At 40.4% G+C, this 24215-nt stretch overlaps 1 protein-coding gene across 2 annotated transcripts in view; it reads right to left on the bottom strand.

Moving 5' to 3' along the window:
* Positions 1 to 2657: 2657 nt before the first annotated feature.
* The window catches only part of CAPN6 (calpain 6), a 42579-nt gene continuing 21021 nt past the window's right edge, over positions 2658 to 24215 (bottom strand). For both annotated transcript variants that reach the window (XM_072123058.1, XM_072123057.1), the window contains exons 3-13: positions 18848 to 18979; positions 18165 to 18373; positions 17538 to 17730; positions 16115 to 16308; positions 14765 to 14842; positions 14237 to 14432; positions 12364 to 12486; positions 9089 to 9291; positions 8026 to 8147; positions 6127 to 6263; positions 2658 to 5012 (exon numbers count right to left, since the gene is read on the bottom strand). In XM_072123058.1, the coding sequence (XP_071979159.1) occupies positions 4830 to 5012; positions 6127 to 6263; positions 8026 to 8147; positions 9089 to 9291; positions 12364 to 12486; positions 14237 to 14432; positions 14765 to 14842; positions 16115 to 16308; positions 17538 to 17730; positions 18165 to 18373; positions 18848 to 18979 (1770 nt within the window). In that variant the 3' untranslated portion in view covers positions 2658 to 4829. The remainder of the gene's footprint in view (positions 5013 to 6126; positions 6264 to 8025; positions 8148 to 9088; positions 9292 to 12363; positions 12487 to 14236; positions 14433 to 14764; positions 14843 to 16114; positions 16309 to 17537; positions 17731 to 18164; positions 18374 to 18847; positions 18980 to 24215) is intronic.

The following is a 24215-nucleotide window of genomic DNA, read 5'->3' as shown; positions in this document are numbered from 1 at the left end:
TAGGAGATCAAAAAACCCTTTTTTGTAAAGGGTGCACCCTGCCACTAGAGCAGTGTTTTACAAAATCACCAGTGTATATTAACAATAAACCTGAATAATGTGATGATCATAATTAGAGAACAGCAATGATTGTTACACCAGTCACCAGGGAGGGGGTCACAGGACTTTGCACAGCTGCAGCCACAGAACATCAATCGTCTCTTAGTGAATAAATCATCACAAAATCAAACCTGAAATAACCAAAAATCAGTCACACACACATTAAAAAACATAACACATTAAGGACACAGTGTTTCTAACACTGTTCCACACCCCACTGTCTTACTGATCCTAACATATACAGGCGGTCCCCTACTTAAGAACACCCGACTTACATACGACCCCTAGTTACAAACGGACCTCTGGATTTTGGTAATTTACTGTACTTTAGTCCTAGGATACAATAAACAGCTGTAGCAGTTATCACAGGTGTCTGTAATTTAGATTTATTGTTTATCCTGGTTCTTAAGACAATCCAACATTTTTAAAATCCAATTGTCACAGAGACCAAAATTTTGACTGGGATTATATATTACTGCATTGCAGTATATGGAGATTCTATCACTGATCTATAACCGTGTGCCACAGGCACATAGTTAGACATGGACTCCCAGCTGTGACAGCAACAGATCAAGGCCTGTTAGACATCACAAGACTGTTTTCCCGGGGCATTTAAATGATTATCTCCTGCGATCGGTGCCAGTGAGATCGCAGGTGTTAACGATGGGTGTTTGCTGCGTTATGCAACTAACACCCAGTGTGTATAAAGTGGGCTGATCTGTGATCCCTCTTCATACACTCGCTGATGCACCACACCACTACATATTTTTGAAAACGAACAACCTTGTAAATGCATTTGAGGTTTGACAGCCTGTACCGCCATCATGCAACTTTGTGATGCACAATTTAGTAAAAAATAAAAAAAAAAGACTTGCACATACTCACATTGGAGCAGAATTTTTACACACAAATATGGATGTTAAAATAATCAGTCAATGTAATCAGGTATACATATACCACAATACACAACATCTCAACATCAAAATAATTTTTTTCTAGAAAACACAGCCTACCATCTCTACAAAAATAACTTTCTTAAAGCTTGTTGTGTGTATTAATTAGAAAGTTTTGCACCAAACTAATAAAATGCAAAAATAACAAGAAAGTTAAAATTTCCACTATAATATGTAAAAATCCAGATTACTTGTATAAAGAAAATTTACTTCTCTAAAAACAGTAAGATGTTAAGTTCATAAACCTAGGCAACAAGATAACCTATAAATGGGTGGCATATATGCCCAAATTGTAAAAGCAGCCCAATAACTGAGCCTGCCGCGGTTCATAGAAATTTCAGTAAGATTGACCTAACATAGGTATAAATAATGGAGGGATGGTGTGAAATAAAAACTTTATTCAGGTATGTGTGTAATTTTTGTGTTACTTGCAACTTTTTGGACAAGTTCTTGGTGCAGGGGTTAATATGGAGCTACATTAGGCGAAGGGGATTAAATGTTCATCTTATCCCTCCATTACATAACAAAATGATTGCTCATTATATGGCAGTCCCAGAGCAGTTTTCCAAACTAAAGCTGCAGTTAAAGTAACTATTTACTTTATTTGTGAGATGAGAAGCTCCTCTGTGAATCCCCCTGCTGCTTCTCCCTGCATCCTGCTGGTTAAATATAAATCTAGGATTGTGTTTCTAGGTGCCATGAAACCAGATATATATATATATGTGTGTGTGTGTATATGTGATCCCCTACTTAAGGACACCCGACTTACAGACAACCCCTTCTTAAAGACGGACCTCTCTGCCCTCTGTGACCTCTGATGAAGCTCTCTGATTGCTCTACTATGGTCTTAGACTGCAATGATCAGCTGTAAGGTGTCTGTAATGACAATAATGATAATCCTTGGTCCCATTATAGCAAAAAAAAATTGAAACTCCAATTGTCACTGGGACAAAAAAAAAACAAACATTTGTCTGGAACTACAAATCTAAAATTTACAGTTTCGACTTGCATACAAATTCAACTTGAGAACAAACCTATAGAACCTATCTTGTATGTAACCTGGGGACTGCATTATTAAATATAATTTGCACCCAACATCTAGAAACAAACTTTAAATTCATATCATGTCAAGAGATTCTTGGTGCCATGGATCCAAAGTTATGGCTCCTAGAATCCAAGACGTATCTCCTACATCCTTGCCCATAAAGGTTCCATACTGTGAAAATGTATTAGACATGTTCTTGGCAGGGAAAGGATTAAACCATACCCTTTTTCTTTTTAAGCAACACCCCTAATGTTGTACTAGATGTAGTGGAAAACTCTGAAATCCTGGTGTAGACCGTTTTTGGGGAAAATTATACTAGAATTCAATTGTAAACAGATTGATAAATCTGCCCCATTCTGTCTAAGGGGCTAGACAAGTTAAACCACTCCTGCCCATTCAAATTTACCCTTCTGTTTTCCGATCACTTGACAACCCCTTTTGATAAGAAAATGGATACAATGGCAGAAACTTATAAGTTTTATTACTCTTTAAATATTACACAACATTTTGTTTTTTCAGATATAATGAAAGTATAAATAATATACTTCTGTTTTAAAAAAAAAAATACATTTTGAAATGGAGGCAGAAGCTGTGACATAGAACTGACGATTACTGGAATGTTACTAATATGGGATATATTGAAGGGGTTTTCTAGGATTAGAATAAAACTGGTTCTTCAGAGATGGGGCCACACCTGTCCATGAGTTGTGTTCTTTATTGCAGGACCGTCAAAGTAAAAGGTCACTTATTTTTACATTTTGGAACATTATTATCTGTGCAAACTGTACATATGGGTTTTGGACCTTCACAACCCGGGTGTAGGAGACTGTAAGACAAGCAGCTCGGATATAATCTCCGGTATATATAACGCACTTTGTGGAAAAACACTTTTAAGTGATACATACAATTTACCATGATAAATACATTAGCCCAGCCATGACTATTAATGAGTATTAAAAGTACACCATAAACATAAATATACTACATAGAAATAGACAATGTTGCATTTTTACCGGTACCTGGTAAGCTGGAACAGTAAATAATCTAAAATAATTGCATATATTCAGATAATGTTATTTTCTCAAAAGATTTTGATAAGATTTCTCAAAAAATCTTATCAAGATTTTTTTTCTACAGTAATAAGAAAAAGAAAGTACCCCCGGCCCAATGAATGATTAGCTTGTAAACCCAACTCTAACCATTTTCTATCTGCTTTGCGCATGGGTTATGAGGAACGTGTTGATATTAATCAATTTAGTCTTGCTATCAAACAGCTGCATGCTTCCAACTAGCAAAGTGCCAAACCTCTAGTATTATAGGGGTGGTCACACTTGCTGATGATCACCTAATCAAGAGGATTTGATTAACAGCAATTTGCTGCAACCTCCTTAATTTCCATGGAATGGCCTATTCATTTGAGGTTGTATTTATCAAATATGAAGACCAGCTAAAGGGAAGATGTTTTTTTAGTATGTTCTGATAAGACTATATTATTCGAGGATTATGTACTTTCTTTTTCTCATGACTGTATAGACTTCAGATACATTCCTTCTTTATAGACTGTCTCTTCTCATAGAGCTGTATCAACAAATAAAATATTATTTAGGTAAATAACTAATTAAAGGGCTTGTCTGGTTATAAACAGTGCCCTTCATAATCTTTTCCTCCTAATTTAATACACTTCTGTGCTGCCGAGCCGCTTGTTCTACTGGGAGCGCGCCCGCACATGAAGGACACGGGAGAATATAGACGTGCACGATTGTAGTCGTGCATGTACGTGGTCCGCGGCACGCAGCCTATCACTGGACATGCACAAGCAGCTTTGAAGAAGAGGATGATGGGACTTGAAGTCCTCTGCAAATGCAGGCGGCCATCTTATTAAATACAAGCACAGCAATTTGTGCAAAAAGGTAAGATAAAGGACTGGGAACATTTGGGAAGGATGGAATTGGTACATTTCACAAGTAAAATTGTGACTTTGATGCTTAAAATTTTTTTTACATATAGTGGCCGGACAACCCCTTTAATTCTTTAGCCCCTGGAGGAGCTCCCATGGCCAACTATAGCCATGTCTCTATTTGGCCATGGCCATGTTGGCTGTTGACCCGCCGTTCTGGCAATATGTTAGAGTCAGGTGGCTGAACCCCAAATGGAAATGTCGGGTCCACTCATCTCTAATCAAAAACACTGTTCACTGCAGGAGAAGAAAGGAGCAAAAAAGGAACATAAATGTTTTTTCCTTTATAGTATATAAATTTATAGTTAGAAGTATACGGCACAGTTTAATATTATCACCTGCACTAATCATTTCTGAAATAAATGAAAAATTTGCTACAAAAAATGAATCATGTTTTAAAATCTTCTAGATCAGATTCAAGATGTTTTCTTGAATCTTGAAAATAGAGTCGGACATGGAAATAGTGCTACACCTAAACTTCACCAAACACCACCATGATGGCTGACCTATAAATTGTGATGGAGAGGTTTATATGTAAGAAATAATACAATTTGGATGGTAAATACATGACACTTTCAGGCTTATAATATTACAGGCAATGTTTCTAAATCCTTTGTACTTGCCACAATCCTGTAAGTTTTAGAATGAAGAACTTAATGCATTTTTTATGTAGTCCGCACCAAGCGTGTGCCTGCATACAGAGAAGACGTCATCTGTCCAGCCATGTCAGACAGTCTTTAGCTCGCAGCTCTGTCTGTGTCCGGGAGTCTCACATTCACAGATCAAGCAGGTCATCGGAGGAAACAACCTTGACGTTTATGTGGCCTGACATCTCCTGTGCTGCTCGCCCATCCCTGTTGTGCAGCTGGAGACTCTGCTCTTCCACTGGGTCATTAGGCGATGCAGTCAGGAGGACCTGACCCAGGAACTGGTCACACATGATCTTGCTCCCCCACACCTGAGGGTCAAAGTAGAAAAAAAATGTGTTTTTGTTAAATTAATGTAGAAAATACTGTCCTAATACATTACACTGAGTCATTGCCTTTGGGATTTCCATACTATGCAATGACTCGCTAAACAATTCAAGAGCAATGCTCACAACGTAAGCAGCAAATGATGAATGTATTGTAAATGAACAATGAAAGGAATAACCCCTGAAAGACCAAGACAATTTGAGCCCTAACCACAAACAATTTTTTATTTTTTTCTTGTTGCCTTTCTTCAGCTCTCCTTTATTTTTTTAATAGCTTTATGGGGTCTTGTTTTTTTACTGGACAGGGTGTATGGTTTTTACTGTTTAAAAATATTTTATTAATCTTGCTTCAAAAGAGGTCATTTTAATAATTCCTTTATTTATATAGCACTCGCAGATTGCCAAATCGGTCCCTGTCCCCATGGGGCTCAAAATCTAATCAACCTACCAGTATGTTTTGGAGTGTGGGAGGAAACCCCTGCAAATATAGAGAAACTTTTTGCAGATGTTGACCTGGAACAGACTTGAACCCAGGAGCCCTTCACTGCAAGGCTGTAGTGCTGACCACTGAGCCACCACGCTGCCTGTTTTCTGGTGGCACTTTATAATCTATTGATCACGTATAATGCTTTTAAATACAGTAAAGACTTTGGTGTTATGGCGACCCCTTGGCTTCCTGCTTAGTCTTATTACTAGAAATGGCACAAATGACTACTTCATCTAGAGTTCTTCCTAAATTCAAGTGTTGCACAGAGATCTTGGCTGTATCTAAAGAGCCATCCACTTACTTGTTACTTACTTGTTAATCTAAATATGTCCTATGTTATAGTTAAAACACAGCAAATAGATAGTTAAAGTACATCTAAATTTAGGAAGTGGCACTGAGCATTGACCCTTCACACCAATCTATCAGTTTATTTGCTAAAATAATAAGCTCTAGTTGTCCAGCCAAACACAACTCAATTTAGAGACTACTACTACCGGCAGCTACTTCCTAGGGTTGATGAAATGTGAGCCCCCATAATAATTTTATGTGGTGGACCCGAGGACAGTCTTACACTGTTAATAACTAATTATAGGCAGGAATATAATGTATTACCTGAATAGCAATTGGTTCACTCATTCTCCTCCGGTAGAAGATAGCTTTCATATTGATAAAAGCGCTGGTTGTATTCTTGAGGGCTTCAGATCGAACAATCTCATTTTCACATTTGATGATCACATACAGATTCCCTCCTGCAATTATATGTAAGGTGAGCAAGAAAAGTTTTTCAGGTCTAGGAAAAATTTTAGTTTGACATGTCTTAAAGGGGCCTTACATATCAGACCTCAGGAATCTGAGGTCTGAGACAGTAACTACAGTGGTAGCACCATAGCATACGCTATGGGGCTCTGCCTCTCCTAGTAATGCCCCCGACTGTAGCCCACTTCTATCAGCTGGTTTATGGTAGTGCCAAGAGCCAGCTCTAACCAATCTCACAGTAGCGGCCTAATGATAAGCGTCTGCTGGTGATAACAAGGGGGACGCCAACAATTTGCTCTGTTATGCCAGGGTATTTAGATGCAGGGGCTGGGGCAGAAATCTAAACATGCAAGGAAAAATTCTAGCTACAACATGTGGGGTAATTCATGAAGCCAAATCCTGCCTTCACTAGCTTAAAAAATAGTGTCTGCAACTTTTTGGGCTTTTTTTTTGCAAAATGTTGTGCTTTTTTTTTTTTTAATGCATTCTTACAATGATCTTCAAAATGGGATGTGAAAGATGTCACAATGGGCCTGTGAAACCAATATAAGCCACAGTTAATGTCACTTTATTTACAAAAATTGTTACACTTGTATAGGAGGTGTCTCACTTATTTAGGAGGTGGGACAGAAAGTTGAGTTACTAACATTACTGTTCCCTGATAAATGTGGCTTCTAGTTTATCGTGTGATTTGTAATATATTGGGTGTAAATTATGACAATAATGACTTTAAAAAAATTTCCCCTTATGATAAACCTCTCCATACTTTTCAGCAGCTGAGTGACGTAACTGTTCTGCACGTTTGTCAACATTAAACTGACGACATTTGAGCAAACATTTGGAAAATTTACTATAAAATTATTTTTGGAGTCAATCCTTCCAAAGTTATACCGAAAAGTGACGAAACCCTATTTCATCTCTCCAACTGTTTTTGGGAGCAGGATGTTTCTAGCTGCCCACTACACATGTTGCTTGTACTTTATCTCATGCATTTTAATGGATAGTGGATATTTCTGGTCCAAGAATAATTTTTGGGTAACTGTTCCCAAAGCCAGAAATTAAAAAAAAAGTTACAAAAACTATTCTTTTAATTGCATTTAATGTATTATAGATTATTATAAAGATATTATATCTATACTGTATTTTATATACAGCGATCCCAATGTATAATAAATACATGTAAAACATATGATGTCCCAAGATCCCATCATAAATTGAAGGCATTTCTATTTTAGCATAACATCTGCATGAGCCTTTGTGAGAATCTGTTTATCGTCTCAGATACCTATTAGGCCATCAAGCTACATTGTTATTATTGCACCCCACAGCCAGGGGTGAACCTAAAAATTCTGCATGCAGGGTTTCAAAACCATCCTGATAAAAGGTGTGAAGAGACACTAATTTTAAGTGTCAGGTTCTGCTTTGTAGCTGCTGATGGCACCCCTTATGCTACTCCCCCATCTTGCTGCAGGTGGTGTTGCCTGAGGCGAGAGGCACAACGTGCCTCATGGACGGTGCACCCCTGCCCACAGAAAAAGAAAAACAGTTCATATAATGTAAGTCCCATGGACTAGTTAGTTTTGTGTCTATTACAATTATTTTAATCGGGCGATCTCAAGAAACAGTAATAGCGGTCGATAGACTTTAAAATAAAAATTCTGCAATTTTTGACATGTTTTTAATAAACTGAATTTCAGAATGGATTTAAAGGTGATTGTAATAAAACTGAAGAATTTAATGTTTCTATTGGGTTACCTTCTGCTTTCCCCTGTTGGTCCACTCCTTCTATGCTCCGCACAGACACTTGACTAACTCTTTTGGGATATCCCAGCAAGAAGTTCCAGCAGCTCACACCGGGCTTATCCTGCCGCAGCTCCCTGCAGAGGTCATAAGAAATGTCTGATCATATTACTGACACTATTATTCACCGTAACACTTGTTATCTCATTTATACCAAAATGTCTAAACAATGCTATATATATTAAGTTTCTTCTATTTCCCTAGATCAGTGATGGCAAACCTTTTAGAGACTGCGTGCCCAAACTACAAGAAAGACACGCTTATTTATCACAAAGTGCCAACACAGAAATCTAATTTGTGATTTATACTCCCTTCTCTGTCACAGCTTTCATTGATACCAGCACCCTGAGGACACCAATAATGCAGAAAATAGTCCCAGGTAGAGCTGTCACTTTAAAATACCTCTTTGCACAGCAAGGGGGTCTCTGGGACTGCAGGAAGATACCTGGAGTCATCTCTGATGATGGCCCGAGTGCCCACAGAAAGGGCTCAGAGTGCCACCTCTGGCCCCAGTGCCATAGGTTAGCCATCACTGCCCTAGATGATAGAACCTCCTCTTGCATTGCTTTGCTTTATATTGGTTTTGATGCCAGGACGTACAACAATAATCCAGTAGGCGGATAGGATTTTATAATAAAGCTAACATCTATTTGTGTGAAACTTCTTTGAGCGGGCTGCCTAATTTTGCACAGGAAATAGTGGCCTGCAGCTTCCATTGAGTACAATGGAAGAAAAAATTGTCACTTTTAGAAAAGTGGTCTTCTCAAAGGGGTCATCTTCTGCAGGGTTATCACTGTCTTTTTTTAATCTTTTTTGCATTGATTCTATTTTCAAAATTTTGTTTTTTATGAACCAAAATGCTGCAGTACTGTCTATCGCCACAAGGTGGTGCAGCCGCCTTGTACAAAATTGAACAGAGATTTCTTGGTTTCCTAATGGCAGCATCTGTGCAGAATATACCATCTTTATATAAAAGTACAAGAATGATAACAATATCAGGTTAAAGACTCAAGAGTACCTGAAATAAGACGGCACATCTGTAAAGACTCTGAGGTTGAATTCACAGGTAACTCCAGGTTGAAATGTTGTGGGAATAATGACGTATCTACCTTTCTTCAATACTTTTCTCAGGAAAATTGACCTTAGATTCATGTAGGGGGAGGACGCAGCTCTCTCCTGTCCTTGCATCTTGTGGATTCTACAAGTTCTATTCTCTTCCACCTAATGGAAGAAATAGGTTATTTTTTTCTGTGTTGCTCCATTGTGAAGTGTGTGTGGTTGTACAGAAGGGCCTAGTCCAAAATTTTAAGCGAATTAGGTTAAAAGTAACTGAGAAAGCCAATAGGTATAAACTTAAAGAGGACCTGTCACCCGGAATAAACGCTTTAGGTGCAATTACTAAAGTAAGCATCTCCCTAGCCCTACTTCAGTAACAGCATTGTTAAAGCTAGCAAACACTGTACTACATAGCTGCCCAAACACCGAACCAAGCTTATATTATGAGGGGGCAGTCCAAGGGGGCGGTGACTACCGCATGAAACCTGGCAGTCACCCCTGGCCTATGGTGTGGGAGGGGTGGAGAAGAAGCCAAGGAGAGGGGAGCGCCTCGGACCGCCCCCCTCATGAATACACAGGACCGCTCTAAGCTCCTATACATAGCCCACATGTCCATAAATCTCAGTGTAAAGCCTACAAATGAGTTGGGTCTGATAAACCCAGTTGGGTCGTGAGTTTTCAAGATTTCCCGGACTAAACCCAGGGATGTAACTAGGAGAGGCTGGGCCATATTGCAGACTTCTGCATGGGGCCTTCCTTCCTTTTACAAAAGTCTATCCATATTCGTACCACACATTTATACACTCAAATATACACACATTTACACTCACCGGCCACTTTATTAGGTACACCAGGCTAGTAGCGGGTTGGACCCCCTTTTGCCTTCAGAACTGCCTCAATTCTTTGTGGCATAGATTCAACAAGGTGCTGGAAGCATTCCTCAGAGATTTTGGTCCATATTGACATGATGGCATCACACAGTTGCCGCAGATTTGTCGCCTGCACATCCATGATGCGAATCTCCCGTTCCACCACATCCCAAAGACGCTCTATTGGATTGAGATCTGGTGACTGTGGAGGCCATTTGAGTACAGTGAACTCATTGTCATGTTCAAGAAACCAGTCTGAGATGATTCCAGCTTTATGACATGGCGCATTATCCTGCTGAAAGTAGCCATCAGATGTTACAGGGTACATTGTGGTCATAAAGCGATGGACATGGTCAGCAACAATACTCAGGTAGGCTGTAGCATTGCAACGATGCTCAATTGGTACCAAGGGGCCCAAAGAGTGCCAAGAAAATATTCCCCACACCATGACACCACCACCACCAGCCTGAACCGTTGATACAAGGCAGGATGGATCCATGCTTTCATGTTGTTAATGCAAAATTCTGACCCTACCATCCGAATGTCGCAGCAGAAATCGAGACTCATAAGACCAGGCAACGTTTTTCCAATCTTTTACTGTCCAATTTCGATGAGCTTGTGCAAATTGTAGCCTCAGTTTCCTGTTCTTAGCTGAAAGGAGTGGCACCCGGTGTGGTCCTCTGCTGCTGTAGCCCATTTGCCTCAAAGTTCGACGTACTGTGCGTTCAGAGATGCTCTTCTGCCTACCTTGGTTGTAACGGCGATTTGAGTCACTGTTGCCTTTCTATCAGCTTGAACCAGTCTGCCCATTCTCCTCTGACCTCTGGCATCAACAAGGCATTTCCGCCCACAGAATTGTTTTTTCTTTTTCGGACCATTCTCTGTAAACCCTAGAGATGGTTGTGCATGAAAATCCCAGTAGATCAGCAGTTTCTGAAATACTCAGACGAGCCCTTCTGGCACCAACAACCATGCCACGTTCAAAGGCGCTCAAATCACCTTTCTTCCCCATACCGATGCTCGGTTTGAACTGCAGGAGATTGTCTTGACCATGTCTACATGCCTAAATGCACTGAGTTGCCGCCATGTGATTGGCTGATTAGAAATTAAGTGTTAACGAGCAGTTAGAAAGGTGTACCTAATAAAGTGGCCGTTGAGTGTATATACTAATGCACACATACAATGTATGCACTTGAACAGTGTATGCAATTCATGCAGTCTTCAGAACCTAGGGGGAGGTCACAGGCCACAGATATGACTTCATGCAGCCCCCATGGAGAAACTAGATATTAGAAAATAGAGATGAGAGATTCCCATCCTGCTGTTTCCTTCCACAACATTTCTTATCTTAGCTGTCGGCTCAGCTGTGCACTGTGGAGGATGTGCACTGTTACATATATAGTATGCTGTACAATGTGAAGCATAATATAATAATAATTCTTTATTTATATAGTGCACACAGATTACGCAGCGCTGCACAAAGCATGTCAAATTGGTCCCTGTCCCCATGGGGCTCACAATCTAAACAACCTAACAGTATGTTTTGGAGTGTGGGAGGAAACCGGAGTACCCAGAGGAAACCCACACAAACACGGAGAGAACATACAAATGTTGACCTGGGTGGGATTTGAACCTAGGACCCCAGCACTGCAAGGCAGAAGCACTACTCACTCAGCCACCGTGCCGCCCTATAATACATGTATGATGTAGCACATCCTCAATTCTTTATTATGGCAGGTCATGTGGCCGGGCCCCCTCACCCTGTCGGCCCTACTGCTGTAGTTACGCCTCTTACCGAACCTAAAATTACTTAACTGAACGGACATGCTGAGATCTGCTGAGAGGTTCAAGGTTTGGTCAGTGAAATGCATAGAGCAAGTTTTTCTCTTGAGGGTAATGAGTTTAAAAAGTTCAATGGAGAACCCAGAGGATGTGAATAATGATGGCAATCTATGGACAGCACTGCACAATCTTTAGATCATGTATAGGAAATGCAGCAAATGAAAAAAATGTGAATCACTTGTGAAAGACATTATTGCACAGTATTAAACATTGGAAAGAAATTACAGTATGGTATTATATATTCCTGAAAGATTGCTGATGTACATAAAGAATCCCATTGGTAACATGTTATACAATATTCTATATGTCCTATACCTTTACACTGACCAGCTAGTCACACATCTCCGGGGCTATAACACAGGGATTACAGAGTGACAATCTGGTTCTGACACTTTTCTGCTTATTTGCTGTTATTCTTTCATGTTAGGTGATATTCTTGTTTTATAAGACCCTCTGGGAAGTCCTCCTCAGAAATGGTGTCACACACATGTAAATACAGAAACGACAGAAATCTGATGTTTTCTACCTTTAGAATTTCAAAGCCAATAATGAAACTGTGTCCTTTCCCCAACTTCTTGTATATTCGGTGATCCTCTTGTTGCAGAGAAACCAGCACCTCGTCTTCTTCTTTCTTCACCTCAAAGATGTACTAAAAAATAAAACGGGATACTTTGGGCTAAAGGACAAGGCTCAGAAGAAGTACCCCAATCTGGTCCAAGTCTATTACTGCTCTATTTAAGCTTGGGCAGCTGGTTACTCTACAGACAGAAGGGCCTCCTTGGCTCTGTCCTTAGCCGAAAACAGCTGATCCCATGTGTAGGTTATGAATAGATTTTGACCAATAAAACCCCTTTGAAGCGTACCTCACTTTTAAATAATAATTTCAAAATTAGCGGCACACTGGAGCACATTTACTAAGAACAGTGCAGTTTGCCTGTGTAGTGTGCAGGGGGCGCCAGATTCAGGATTTCTGGTGCACCTTCTTTATGAATCTGGCGCCCCCTGCACAGCACTGACGGAGTGCACCAACTTCTTTTGGTGCACTTTTAACATGAGGCGTGTAACACACTTCTGTCGGACTTTGCAAGTATAATCTGAGCACTGGAACACCCTTCAGTGCAGAAATTTATGTCCCATGAAGAATAATCCAGCCGCATGTAGTGCAGGAACTTCTTAAATACCTGTGAAAGCAGTTTGCATTAGAAAGATTGTGCAATCCTATATCCTTGTAATCCTATAATTTTGTTCTATATTCTCTCAGTCTGCAAAGAGCTGATTATGGGAAACATCCCTGCTCTTCCCTCCTCCTGTATGTAACTTCCCTGTAATCTTTTTTCCTTCTTGCTAGAATGAGAAATAGTAAGTGGGGGAAGAGGCATTTGCTCTAATACAAATACTTGACAAAGTTTCTTCTATACAACTGTACTTGAATTATGCAAAATCTTTGAAAGGGTAGTGACCATTTCATTCTCTAGTGCCAAATTATGGACAGAAAGTTCTAGTACAATGCATTGACTATTGAAGTTTTCACTAGAGAAACACCTCCTCATTTGTCTTCCAACCATCTCAAACTTACCTTGAGAATGCTGTAGCTACACGGATGCAGGATCATATTTTATTTAATCCCCGAGCTGAGTGGTTTTGCTGAAAAAAACAATTATAACATTCAGGACCTGGGGAAAGCTGGGTCAGGCTGGCTGCCCACATAAACACATTTCACACAGAGCTTGTGCTTATAAATGGAGCAATTGATTATTCTGCCTTCAGGCACCATTCAGAGATTACATCATCCTCTCCTGCAGAGAATTACTCATGCGCTAGGACACGCACTGAACCAGCCATAGAAGCGACAGAGCTTCATTATCATAATGTTATATCTGTTTTATCAGCAAAACCACTCAGCTCAGGGATTAACCAAGATATGATCCTGTATCAGTGTAGCTACAGCATTCTCAAGGTATGTTTGCTTCATAATGCATCAAATCAAATGGTAGGTTTCCTTTAAGCACATGCAATAAATCACTAAATTGCAAATGATCTTTTTACAATCTGTAACATTTCCGAATCTCTGCACTTTGAATTAAAACCTGTTTTAGAGGACTCACTATTTACATCCCTGTGAGTTGTACTGGAGCCCTGTATGAAATGACTTTACCATATATCCTAAAATGTCTAAAATGACTCACTAGGTCTAAGTTCACATCTTCTTAGGTCTTCAGTTAGTTCTTTCAGTTATTGTGAGTGAGCCAGAACCAGGAGTTGTGGAACAAGCGGAACGGGTGCGATTTTTTTCAAACTACTCTACAGAGGGACAATATAATGAAAAGACTTGATGTGAACTGAGCCTTAGTAATCCCTTATCTCCATATTATGAACTGTCTAACAAACAGGGCAATCACCTGTGGATTCTGAAAAAATGTACTTTTATTATTGAAGCATCCTCCAGAGCGATTCAACAGGGCGTCCACATTATTTGTCCATTTTCCGCAAGCTTCCCCCTTCTCCCATGTTTTGTGTCGGCTAAGACATGAAGTGTTTATCATACGGCAGACATCAACATTTGTGAAATTATTACACCAATCCTCAAAAGTCATCCTGTAGAAAAGAGCACACAGGTTAGCTAGGATTATATTGGTTTACGCTTTGCTACTTTTTGGATCCCAGGTCATCTGCATACATTTTCACATTGTGACTTTTAATAACTGCACCCAAGATGTGAGCAGAGATCACCCAACACATTCGGATTAGCCTTTTAAATCATTGGGTAGGCAGATGCATATTCGTATTCTAGGAATCTATGCTAAGGTTATTCTTTATCTATCCGAACACTAGGCTTTGAAAAAATACAATCCTCTCTCGAAAAGAGAAGAAAAATTTTAAAAAGGGCAATAAACAAACTCTTGTGTAATGTATTGTAAGTATCTCACCAGAACTCTCCATCATCCCGCACTGTCAGTCCAAGTTTTCCTTTCTCCGATTTGCTTACTTTTCTCCACTCTTCAGATCTTCAAGATAAAAAAAGATTTTTTTTTTCACTTTCTTCCTCAAGAGGTCTATAATGCTTTAGACATGTATGACCAGGAACATTTAAAGAAAACCACCCCTCTTTTAGCTACCTTGTCTGGCAGTCCCCTTACCATCAGGCATGACTTTCAGGAAGACTAATGACATGATGTCGGAATAAAACCAAACCAGTGTATCTATTCCAGAAGGAACAGACTCCCTACTGTAGACATTGCTGTTTTGATGTGGTTGCATCTCTTCAGTACAGTGTAGGGAACTGGTTTAGAGGAGTAAGAGGCTTTTGACTAGGATCAGGGAGTAAGAGCTTTCCTTAAAGCGTAACTGTAAAGCTATAGTGATTTTACCAAATTATTATATGCGATTCCCCTTTGAAAACAAGCAGAACACTGCCTACTTTCTGCTGCTTGCCGTTTTCTTTCCAAAGTTCATCAGAGGTGAAGTGAGCGGAAACTAATATCTGTTAGTCTATGCCCTCAAGCTGAGGCCAGTTAGCTTGCCCACAGATCCCATGATGCCTTGTGTTCTCTCTCAAAGTAACATTAAAACCATTTAGTTTCCCACAAGTAAATCCACTGAACACTGCACAGTGCACATACAGGATGTATATGGTGACAGCCTGGCAGCTTCCATCACATGGAGGAGCAGGAAACATGTAATAAGTAGTAGAAATCATAAGTAAAGCAGTTACTTGAAGTCTAAAGCCTGTGCTGTGTGAGCAGTAAGGGTAAATAGCTTATCTGGACAGAGCTGATAGTGCCGATGACAAGGTGGGGGAGGCAAGCAGCTTAAAAAACAGAGGGAGACAGATAAAGTTCTGTAGAATCACAGACTGGGATGGAGGGACTGGCAGAGAACAGGGAGATCTTGTACCTCACTGTTCTGTTAAGGAGACATCTACATACACATCCAGCTCTTCTACATACACTGTCACATGACCTCCCCCTCCTTCCTCCTCTGTGAGCAGGGAGCAGCAGCTCCTCCCCCTCCCAGGGATCCATAGTTTATTTACAATTTGTTCCTCTATCGGATTCCAGGGCTCATCATGAATAGTGACATAGTAGCGCACAACATAAAGTTTTCTTTCATTTGGCAGTACTTATAGATTGTGACACTGTACCATTATCATGTTAACATCAAAGCTTTTACATTGTATAGTCAATATAATATTCTAACATTACCTGTTTAGATTAAAACAGGTCATGGATTATAGTATATGTAGTATTTTATAGATATATACATTACATTTTACATACCCGTCATTCCATGCCCCTCTCCATTCCCTCTTTCCCCATGGATTCCTCATTCTGATCATGAATAGCTTGGAGGTCTTTCCAAAACAGAGGGTCTTCTCTCCCAGAGACACCTTCTTTATGTCTGTCACTGAGTATGCATGTCCTTTGACAAGTCCCAATGGAGTCACTGCCTCCATATCCCTGGGGGAGGCTGCCTTAAAAGAGAAGAGGAAGATGTCTGAGATCAGCACATACATATCATACTGCCATCATATGGATAGGGCAACAATATTATGAATTTTTAGAAAAGGTGCATAGAGGGCATTTAGAAAATTAACTACATATAATTATAGGCAGCAATATAATAGACTGGTCAGAAGACCCAGGCAAGTGGATAACATGGATATGCTTAGGAAAGACTGACCCAAAACACAAGAAGTGTATTTATATGGTGTTCAAGTCCAATAGATATAGTATTAGCATATATCAGTATAATTATATATTCTGTTTATTATCTATAATCAATCAAATCTTAGACAACAAGCAACATGATAAATCAGCAGAGTGTTCAGGGACCTCTACTGGACGTCATACTATAGATATCATCCAGCTTTTTATTACTCCTTCATCCTGAGACGGTTCATATTACAGGTCTGGCGTGTATAACACTGACTCTCTAGGAGTGGGAATTGGTTGCAGCCGCTGTTAAGTAAACAAACCCATAATCTATTGCATTTCATTGACCTATTAAAAGGGAGGTCCGCTTATCATGGGTTATGACAGTGCCAAATTAAATCCGGGAACTTTTCTGCCCAGTTCTTCTGCAACTTTTTCACTTGTGTACTGATCACTATTCGGTAAAGAGAATCAACATATTCTGTATAATATCCATCAATACTGCAAATCACAAGCACATATAGCTATGGAAGACATAGGGGAGGATTTCTTAAAATGCCAGCCTTCAAATTCCCCCTCTTAGTAGATCCAGATGAAATCTCAGCCAATTCGGGTCTATTTAGACCAGGTCTGATCTGGTGGAGATCATCCCAACTGATGGGAATCTGGAGATTTACATGCCTTTCCCCCCAGAAAACTGGTGGAGAAGCCTTAATAAATCTCTCAACTGATAACTTTCGGGCTATGTCCATTCCAGCATGTTTTCTTAGCTAGACATTTTTTTTTAGCTGCACATTTTTTGGAAATAACATTTGAAGAAAACCGGAATATTTTCACTTAAACAGGTAGGCGCAACCATGTGACGTGGGTGGAGTTACCAAATTCCACACAAACTGTTGCGGTCTTAATCAACATGTGCAGAGCAGGGACAGAGACTCATTCTGCTTCCTTTGTATAGGATTAAAGCTTCTTTTTTTTTGTAAAAGAACACAACTTAACCCCTTAAGCCATTTATAGAGACGAACAGTCTCTATAAATATTACAATACCTTAAGATAACAGCAGATCAATCCACCTCTTTTATAAACTTTCAATAGCACCTCAAACAGCTTGGTTTGTTCCGATATATTAACTTTGTATTTGCCATCAGATAGGTCCATGCTTTCTGCAACTGCCCCAGTAAAATCCACAATGGCATCTGCTGTGCTTCCACCATCAAGGGCTTCATATGTTCCAGCCAACCTGTAGAGAGTTATGCATCATGGATCAACTTTTCACAAGTCCTGGATAGAGGCACAGAATAACCTCCTCTACGGACCTCAGTCTCAGATACTTAACATTGTATAAAGACGCAAGAACTTTTATTGCCTGTAAAACCCTCTATCTAAGCTGGATGTATTGTGGAGAAAGAATATGGAAACCACCACTGTATCTTGTAGGAGTAGAAGGTAGAGTAGTACATTTACTATCTGAAACCCCATACTAAGCCATATTGATAAATGTAGAATGAAGGTGAACAACGTATATAAATCTGGTAAAGCGCAATATATATCCGGGTACGCTGACCAAACCCAGAATTAAAAAAAATGAATTGTAGCATCAAGGACCTTTTGCTCTTTCAGAAGAACCCTGGATCTATTTCAGCTTTCATATCCTGAGATATAGAAGGTTCTCACTTGGCATACGCCTTCTCCAGCAGCGCACTCCAGAATTCGTTCTTCACATTAGAATGGCAGTAGATCAAATTCCCGTCTATGCTTGGCAGACGATCATCGATGACAACATCAACCCAATCTCCCAAACACCAGAACTGGAAATGGAAAATTCCTGCATATCTGTGTGGTCTTTTTGGGTCCCATTCCTGTTTTTTCCACTCTGGTATAACCTACAGTGCAAGAACAAATGATCAGTCTGGAAGCAATGTGACAGTCAAGAAATACATAAAAATGGTTAATAATATTGTTATAAGGCCCCAGACAGGCGGCTGTGTGCTCGCCTGGGCCGTAGCTCGTCCAGCTTATGGCCGGGAGGAACAAGGAAAAAAAGTAAGCTCTCCTCACCCCTTCCCTCTCCATAGAAAGACCGGCTCAGACACAGGGCCGTCAGACACTGCACCGTGAACGGTTGTTATAGACCTCTATGGGGCTGTGATCTGGCCACAAATTTTGCAGCCAAATCACAGCCCCCACAACGGTCATGTACATGAGGCCTAAAACCACACAAGGATATTGGTTTGTAATATTTTTCTGTTCAAATACATACTATGTAACTTCATAAAAGTCATATTGAAGCTACATTTTACTTGATATATAGATCTCATTTAGTGTATTAGTCATGCAAATGTGTTTAGTCCTGGTACCTTTTTCCAAAGAGTCTCTCTGAGAGCAAGACAGGAGCAAGCAGCCACAAACCAGCAGTTTCCCAGCTTGCCTTGGTGTAAATCATGATGGCTGATCCCATCTACAAACAGGTGAGGGTCATTGCAGAGTTCCTTAAAAAAAGGGATAAAATAGACTTTTGATCCTGATTTTACAAGGTATAAAATACTTAAAGGCAATGTAAGCCATAAAAAGTATGTGTGTGTGTATCTATAAAACAACAAAAAAGTAGTAGCAGCACTGCCCTAAGGAAAGTTCAATACTCAATGGCAGCACTCCAAGATTAGGATGTGAAGCAAATTTACTAATTTATTCCAACATGTGCCAAAAATATACATCACCTTTATACCATTGGTCTCTGACACGGGTGCTTCCGCGACCCACGTCTTGGGTCACGGGCTCACCCATGATCCTCGGTGTGACCCAGCGCCCCTCCGACATGTCTTACCTCTCCTCGTTCCCGATTCCCGTCGATCAGCCGTGTGCGCACGCCGGCTTCAGAAGATTTCATGGGCCAGCCCACCGCTAATTAGTACTGGCTCTTTTCAGGAAATGGATAAAACCCAGTGTCTCCCAGCATTCCCTGTTGGATTTTAGTGTTTATGCATTTTAGAAAGCTGTTTCCTGTGCCCAGTGCTAGTGATTGGATTTCCCGTTGTGACCGGGGACCTTTTCTTGACTTTGCTCCTCCGCTGCCAGCCCTGACCTCTTGCTTCATCCCTGACCTTGAACCACTGCCACCTGCCTTGACCATCTGCCTGTCCACAACTACAAGATTGCCTGCTGATTTTGTACCTCAACCTTGGCTGCCACCGCGGACAAGTCGCGCCTGTGGAACGTCCTGGTGGTACCACGCTGCAGCAAGACCATCCTGCATTGAGGCGGGCTCTGGTGGAGGCCAAGTACCACTTATATTCTGGTCCCAGGTTTTGGCTTATGTCATCGGCCACGGTGGTCCAGAGGATCCACTATCTCCGATCCTGACAGTCACTAAGATTACAGTAATACCAGATTTATATCATGTTTATTATAATACTTAAATAATATAAAAGTAGGTATTGCCATAATCTGATTTTAGCTTTCTTTACATTTTACTATAGTTCTAATCAATAAAACTAAATCAAAATCCTTCCTATTAACATTGTGTACAGTTTGCTGCCATTCCACTACTACTGCTACTAAGGTTTACATCAATGCCATGTGCTATTTTGCAGATTTCGCATGCCCATTAACTAGTCAACCCAAGTACAAGTCAATTTTTTTTGTTGGAACCAATGCTGAATCTCTGTAGTCATTTGTTAAATATTGGATCATTTTTGTTTCAGCAACTAGAAAGAGCACATAGAATTATCTCTCTGTCTTCATCCAACACCTCAGATCTTCACCATATTTCCCTGCCAAGTCACTCTGCTTGTAAGTCACATTGACATGAAATCTGTTGCAAGAGTGTGGATATTCATAACTATACTAAATATATATGATAATTATGTGATATGACATATTCTTTTTACCCCAAATTTGGATGATAAATGCTCTCACCTAATAGTAACCCTTCTAACATTCAAGTTTTTTTCTCCCCACAAGGTCACACTTATAGTTGGTGTTACTTCATTATTGAGCACTTCCTCTCTTGACATCAACCTTCAACCTTTATTTTCTGCTCCATTTACATTTCACAGCATGAAAAGTGCATAGAAGTTGTTTCTCTGACTTAGTCATTTCTTCAGCTATCATTATGATGTGGATCGATAAATCTGATCAGGGATGAATGAATGATGGTAACTCTTTTCAGGTTTTTGAACTGTCTCAAAAATAAAATCTCAAGTCTGGGCTCAACCTATTTTACCATGTAAGATACTTGATCCTCATTTTTCATCTTCTGCAAACTGAGCTGTGATACCAGACACAACATATAGACTTGTGTGCCACTGTTTTAAGTCTTTTCAATACTGAAGACAACTTTTAAATACTGAGCACATAACTATAAACTGTATATTCAGGTCAATGACTCCTTTAGACCTATATGTCCTTAAAGGAACTATCCCATAAGGTTAACCTCTATCTGTAAAATATAACAGCTTGGTGTTGGACCAGAGGATCCTCCAGTGGGCCTAAGTTCCTACACACCATTGACCCCAGAATCACAGAAAAAAACTACCCAATTCGGAGGCAACTAAAGTCTATTTTCTGAGGGTGTGCCGTCAGAATATATTTTTTGCGTGGGTTTCACAAACCTCACCTACTTTGTTACAGTATATACCTGTGACTATTGGGAGATGTATGCTCCCACCTAAGAACCATAATGGTGAATCCAGCACTACATGGACTTTTATAGGCTACCGTTAACAATTTGTTGAATATTAAGACATTAGGGGAGAATTAGTAGAGCTAAAACAGACGTAGAAGCCCTGAAATAATCACAATTGCCAGTGAACCACCAATTGCAATTATTTCCCCCTACAAGCTAAGGATGCGTAAAGGGGGCATGGCCATCTCAGTACTGGGCCGGTGCGGGAAATTCATGCCCTGCTCCCTCCCTCTCCTGGCAGAAGACTAACATTTACCAGTAAAAGTTCGCCTTCTGCATATATTTCTATGCCAGGTAGGACTTGAAGTAGAAATAAATGCTTCGTAGCCTGGCTGCCATATACAACATGAGGCAGGAGCCTCTTGATGTACTCAGCGGCAATGGAGGGAAGGGGATAAATAATCTCTCCCATTATCTTTTTTTTACAATGGAATTTATTTAGGAAGTTGAATTAGGTAATAAAGCAGCACTTCTCAAGGTAAAGAAAACCAGCACTCCAGAATTATGAAAAAGTCACAAAATAGGGTTTTGCTACTGCTATACTTTTGCTACTATTTGGACTTTGATTCTACTACCTTCACTTTACAATGGTTAAAATACTAGGGTATTCTTTCTCATTACAGCAATTTCTTGGAACAACAGTGTAGGAGTCTTAAGTTACAGATTGTTTTTTCTTTAAAAGTATTGCCAGCTGTTGCCTCCCATCCTATAAACCTCAGTGGGATACACATCATACATTGTACACATTGTACACATCATACATACATACATATTGTCAGATACACATCATACTTTGCATGTTCTCTCTGGTAACATCACTTCCGAAATGCATTTGTTTACATGTGTGAGACTTTACTTCATAAAGTCTCCCAGCAATGTCACTCCTCCGATGATAACTGATGTAAAGGTTTATAGGTAGAACTAGTAGTCTCTGTGTCCGGTAAACGGCTTGTGCTTCTGTTTCTCTAGGAATGGCTAGAATTCAGAATCCATCATCAATTGTTTCTACTTGTCTGCCAACTTTCCCACGGTCTGGTGATGAAACACAGATGTTAGGTATAGTGGAAAGCAACAGACCTCTAATTCCTTGCATATCCAAGATATTCGTATGTGATATTTTCAATTGTTCCTTTTTAATGGTTTTGTCTTTATGGCAAAATACCTTAGATGTTTCACATTTCCATACATGATACAGAAGAAAATGACCCTATCACCACATCTTAAAAGGGTTGCCTTATTTTCGTATCTTGTTTTTTAAGTGTTCTACCAACAATTTTATAATGTCTTCACTTGAGGCCTCCATAACTTAGTTTGAGCAGATAGTGGCTAGGTCTCTTTGGGTGGACCCAGTCTGTCCATTGTCACTATGTGAGATGCAGACTACAAATAACTGTCCCAGCAAAAGTAAACCCTAATATTTGAGGGATCTTTATAATAAAAACATGAATCGCTTACAAAATTGTTATAGAAATGATTCAGGGCTAGAATAATAGGCAAGAACATTTGTTGACACCATTTACACTTGGAAGAAATTGTTCTTTACAAAACAAGTCAGAACATGATAATCCAAGGAGAGAGAAGAAGAAATAAGCCCCAGCAGAGAGATCCCAGCTGTGATCTAATCCTGCTGTTGGAGAAAGAAATGAACGGAATGAGCTACGATATGACAAAAATATAATTCATGTTCTTAAATATTCCCTTCACATGGCTTGCATTACTATATGCCAATCTGTACATTGTCAAAGAAATCTTCTCCATGACCAGGTCTTTTATTATAATCTAGGGACCTAGGAACTAATTATCTCTGGTGTATGAGACTTGCTGTATATATCGTTTTCAGAGTTTAGAGAAGAATCTTTTTCAAGAATATTCTTGAAGAACAAATTCACTTGATATTAGCTTATTTTCTCCAACCACTGGTTTAGAAACCACTTGTAGCTTCCAGACCCCCTACATGCTGCTTCACATCAGGTTGGAAAATTACTTGCACTACCCTTCTTGGGCCAAAACTATAGTACAGTAAACATAGTACATAGCATTGAACTTCTAAAGTAAAATTAGTTTTTTACCCTTACTGGCTCAGGGGTGGACATAGCCACCTGTAGGGCTGTGTGCAGAAACCTGAGAGGTTTCCCATTCTTCCAGAATAGATGTATCTTGTAGAATAAGTTTCCTACCAAAGTGATTGATAGTTGTTCCACTTGATAGTCTAGTACAGCGATGGCGAACCTATGGCACGCGTGCCAGAGAGGGCACGCAGAGCCCTCACTGCTGGCACGCGCCCCATCCTCCCAACCACTGCCAGGTGCGGACAACCACTGTCCACACCTGGTTGTCATGGCTGTTAGCAGTATCGGAGCTGCGCTCCGATAATGCTAACAGCCATGACAGAGCAGGGCGCTGACACTGCCTGCTGTCACTCTGATCACTGCAGCGCACAGGACGGTAAGCATCCCCGCGCTGGCAGCGAAATGATGTCATTACGCTGCCAGCGCTGGGCACCTTACTCCGTGTGCGCTGCAGTGATCAGCCGGAGGAACGAGTCTGAGGTGAGTGTATTTATTTTTTTAATTCGGCGCATCCATCCTGCCCGCTCCCGCACCTCCCATAAAACTCCGCCCGCAACCGGGCCGAAACTCACGGCCCAAACTGCGCCCGCTACAACAAGCCCCCCCCGGCGCGCCCGAACCCCAGCCTGTTATGCCCGCTACCGCAACCCGCCGCCCCCCCCCCCCCCCCCGCAAGGACTCCGGCCGCTCTCACTCCCCCCCCCCTTCCCCCCGCTCAACTCCGGTCACTGCCCCCCATCACCCCCTCCCCTGAAACTCATGCCTCATAACCACACTGAAACGAACTCCAGATGCTGCACCCCGACCCCCCCCCCCCCCCCCTGGAACAACAGACACCTGAGCAAGAGTAAGTAGCATATGTATTTTTATTTATGTATTTATGTATATGCATATTATATTATAAATTTATATGTGCATTTATATATACCTGTGTGAGGGCTTATTTTTTGCATAACATATTTTACTTCTCAT

This window comes from Engystomops pustulosus, chromosome 9, assembly GCF_040894005.1.
Source record: "Engystomops pustulosus chromosome 9, aEngPut4.maternal, whole genome shotgun sequence".
Lineage (NCBI taxonomy): Eukaryota > Metazoa > Chordata > Amphibia > Anura > Leptodactylidae > Engystomops > Engystomops pustulosus.
This window is presented reverse-complemented; position numbering and strand designations above follow the sequence as displayed.